General features: G+C 56.1%; 1 protein-coding gene across 1 annotated transcript in view; it reads left to right on the top strand.

Moving 5' to 3' along the window:
* The first annotated feature begins 492 nt into the window (after positions 1-492).
* Positions 493-1808, top strand: part of GTF3A (general transcription factor IIIA) — a 46476-nt gene continuing 45160 nt past the window's right edge. Inside the window, exons 1-2 of the mRNA XM_007471464.1 lie at positions 493-497; positions 1424-1649. Of these exons, the coding sequence (XP_007471526.1) occupies positions 493-497; positions 1424-1649 (231 nt within the window). The remainder of the gene's footprint in view (positions 498-1423; positions 1650-1808) is intronic.

The raw sequence follows: 1808 nt of genomic DNA, 5'->3' as shown, positions 1-1808 counted from the left end.
CACACGCGCGCACACGCACACACGCACATACACATGCACACACACGCACACAACAAATATATATAAACACCAGCCGCCATAGCACCAATTATTGTGAAGACCATCCCCTCCAGTCCTCTGCACTGGAGCTTTCGAGGTAAATCCAGTGTCTATGTATGTGTGGATTTATTTCTGGACTCTTTCTTCTGTTCCACTGGCTGTTTTCCTGTCTTTGCATCCATAGCACAGTGTCTTAGTTGCCATGTTTATGATAAGTCCCGATATCAGGTACTGTAGACGCTCCGGTCTTGTTCTTTTGTCATTTTTGGGCCTTGGCGTTTCTCCATGAATTTTGGAAGTAGATTGTCAATTTCTAAAACAAAATAAATTGCTTGTATTCTAATTTGGATGATACTGACCAATAGATCAGTCTGTGGAGTGCCTTGCTTAACTTTTCTCTGTCTTAGATCCCTCTTCTGAAAAGACCAAAATACTCACTGAGCAGTCGTGAGTATGACGTGAGCAATAGGTTTGCGGACTAAAAAAAAAATCACTATAGAAATGCTGATTTTTTTTTTTTTTTTAAATAAAATGAGAAGGAACACGTGTAAGGATTGGGGCACACCCTTCCTACAACGGGTTGTAAAAAGGTTGGAGCAACTCTGGGATCTGGTCTCTGCATCTCCTTTTTCCTTCACTGGCTTGGAATTCAGAGGCTGGAGTTCAGGGAGGAGGAAGAAAGGGCGAGAAGTTTCCTGCCTGGGCTCCCCCTGTACCCACAGCCGCAGCGCTTCCTTGTGATGACTGTGTGTTTGTCTTCTCAGGTCGTTCACTTTGCAGCCTGGAAACTGAGGATGGAATCAAGTTATGATTTATTTTTCAAACACACCTGCTGAGTGCCAGGTCCAGTTCTGGGTAGCTCTGCCTTTCAGGTGTTCTGTGCAGAGCGCCCACCTGGAGAGGGGATGGCCAGGCACCCCCGATGGGGAAAGGGCTTTTCCCTTGTGACAGCCCCTCTTCTCTCCCCTGGAGCATGCTCTGAGTCGAGCTGAGGCCTTTCGTGTGTGGCTGGGGTGTGGCAGTCTTCTTTCTCTCCCAGTCAGGCTGTTTCCTAAACACTCCCCACTCAGCCCTTCAAAGGGGCTTCCTTCAAAGGCTTTCCTCAGAATCCCCTGGACAGACAGACACCTTCTGCCAAAGAGGAATCCCCAGGCTGAGGCAGAGGCGGGCAACAGGGCTCCAGGGCACCTTCTCTTCATGGGTCATTCTCTTTGCTTCCAACTGTGGAGCCCCGGAGGGCGACCACATCTGCACCGCGGGCAGTGCCGCGAGGGGCCACAGTCCCCTCCCCACCCCCCCGCAGTGCTGCCCGAGCCCCAGGGCACCCGCGGGCATTGCTCTTCTCGGGCCCTGCAGGCTCCCTCCGTGCTTCTGCCCTTTCCAGCTCCCCAGGGGAGGCCCGGGAGCCGGAATTTGCAGGACCCGAGGAAGCCACAAGCCAGTTACAGACTGGAAGGCCGCCAGCTTGGGGCCAGCGTTCCCCCGCCTGGGGAGCCGCCCAGAGAGGGCAGCGGGCAGGTTCGGGGCTGCTGCGGGGTCCCGGCCCCTTCACGGCCCCGGCCGACTCCGGGCAGCTGAGCGGAGGGCGGGCTCGGCCAGGACGGCTGACGGTACAGAAGGGCCGAGGTGCTGGGCGGACGCTCAGGCTCCCGGTCGCTTGACTCCCCGCCCCCGGTCAGAGCCGCCCGGGCTGAGGGATCCAGACGTGGGCAGGGCCGCTGCCGGCAGGCCTCCTGGTCACCGGGTACCTGGGGGGGGGGGGGGGCGGG

Source organism: Lipotes vexillifer, unplaced genomic scaffold (assembly GCF_000442215.2).
Source record: "Lipotes vexillifer unplaced genomic scaffold, Lipotes_vexillifer_v1.1 scaffold543, whole genome shotgun sequence".
Taxonomy (NCBI): Eukaryota; Metazoa; Chordata; class Mammalia; order Artiodactyla; family Lipotidae; genus Lipotes; species Lipotes vexillifer.
Note: the sequence above shows the minus strand (reverse complement) of the source record. Positions and strands in the feature narration are given on the sequence as shown.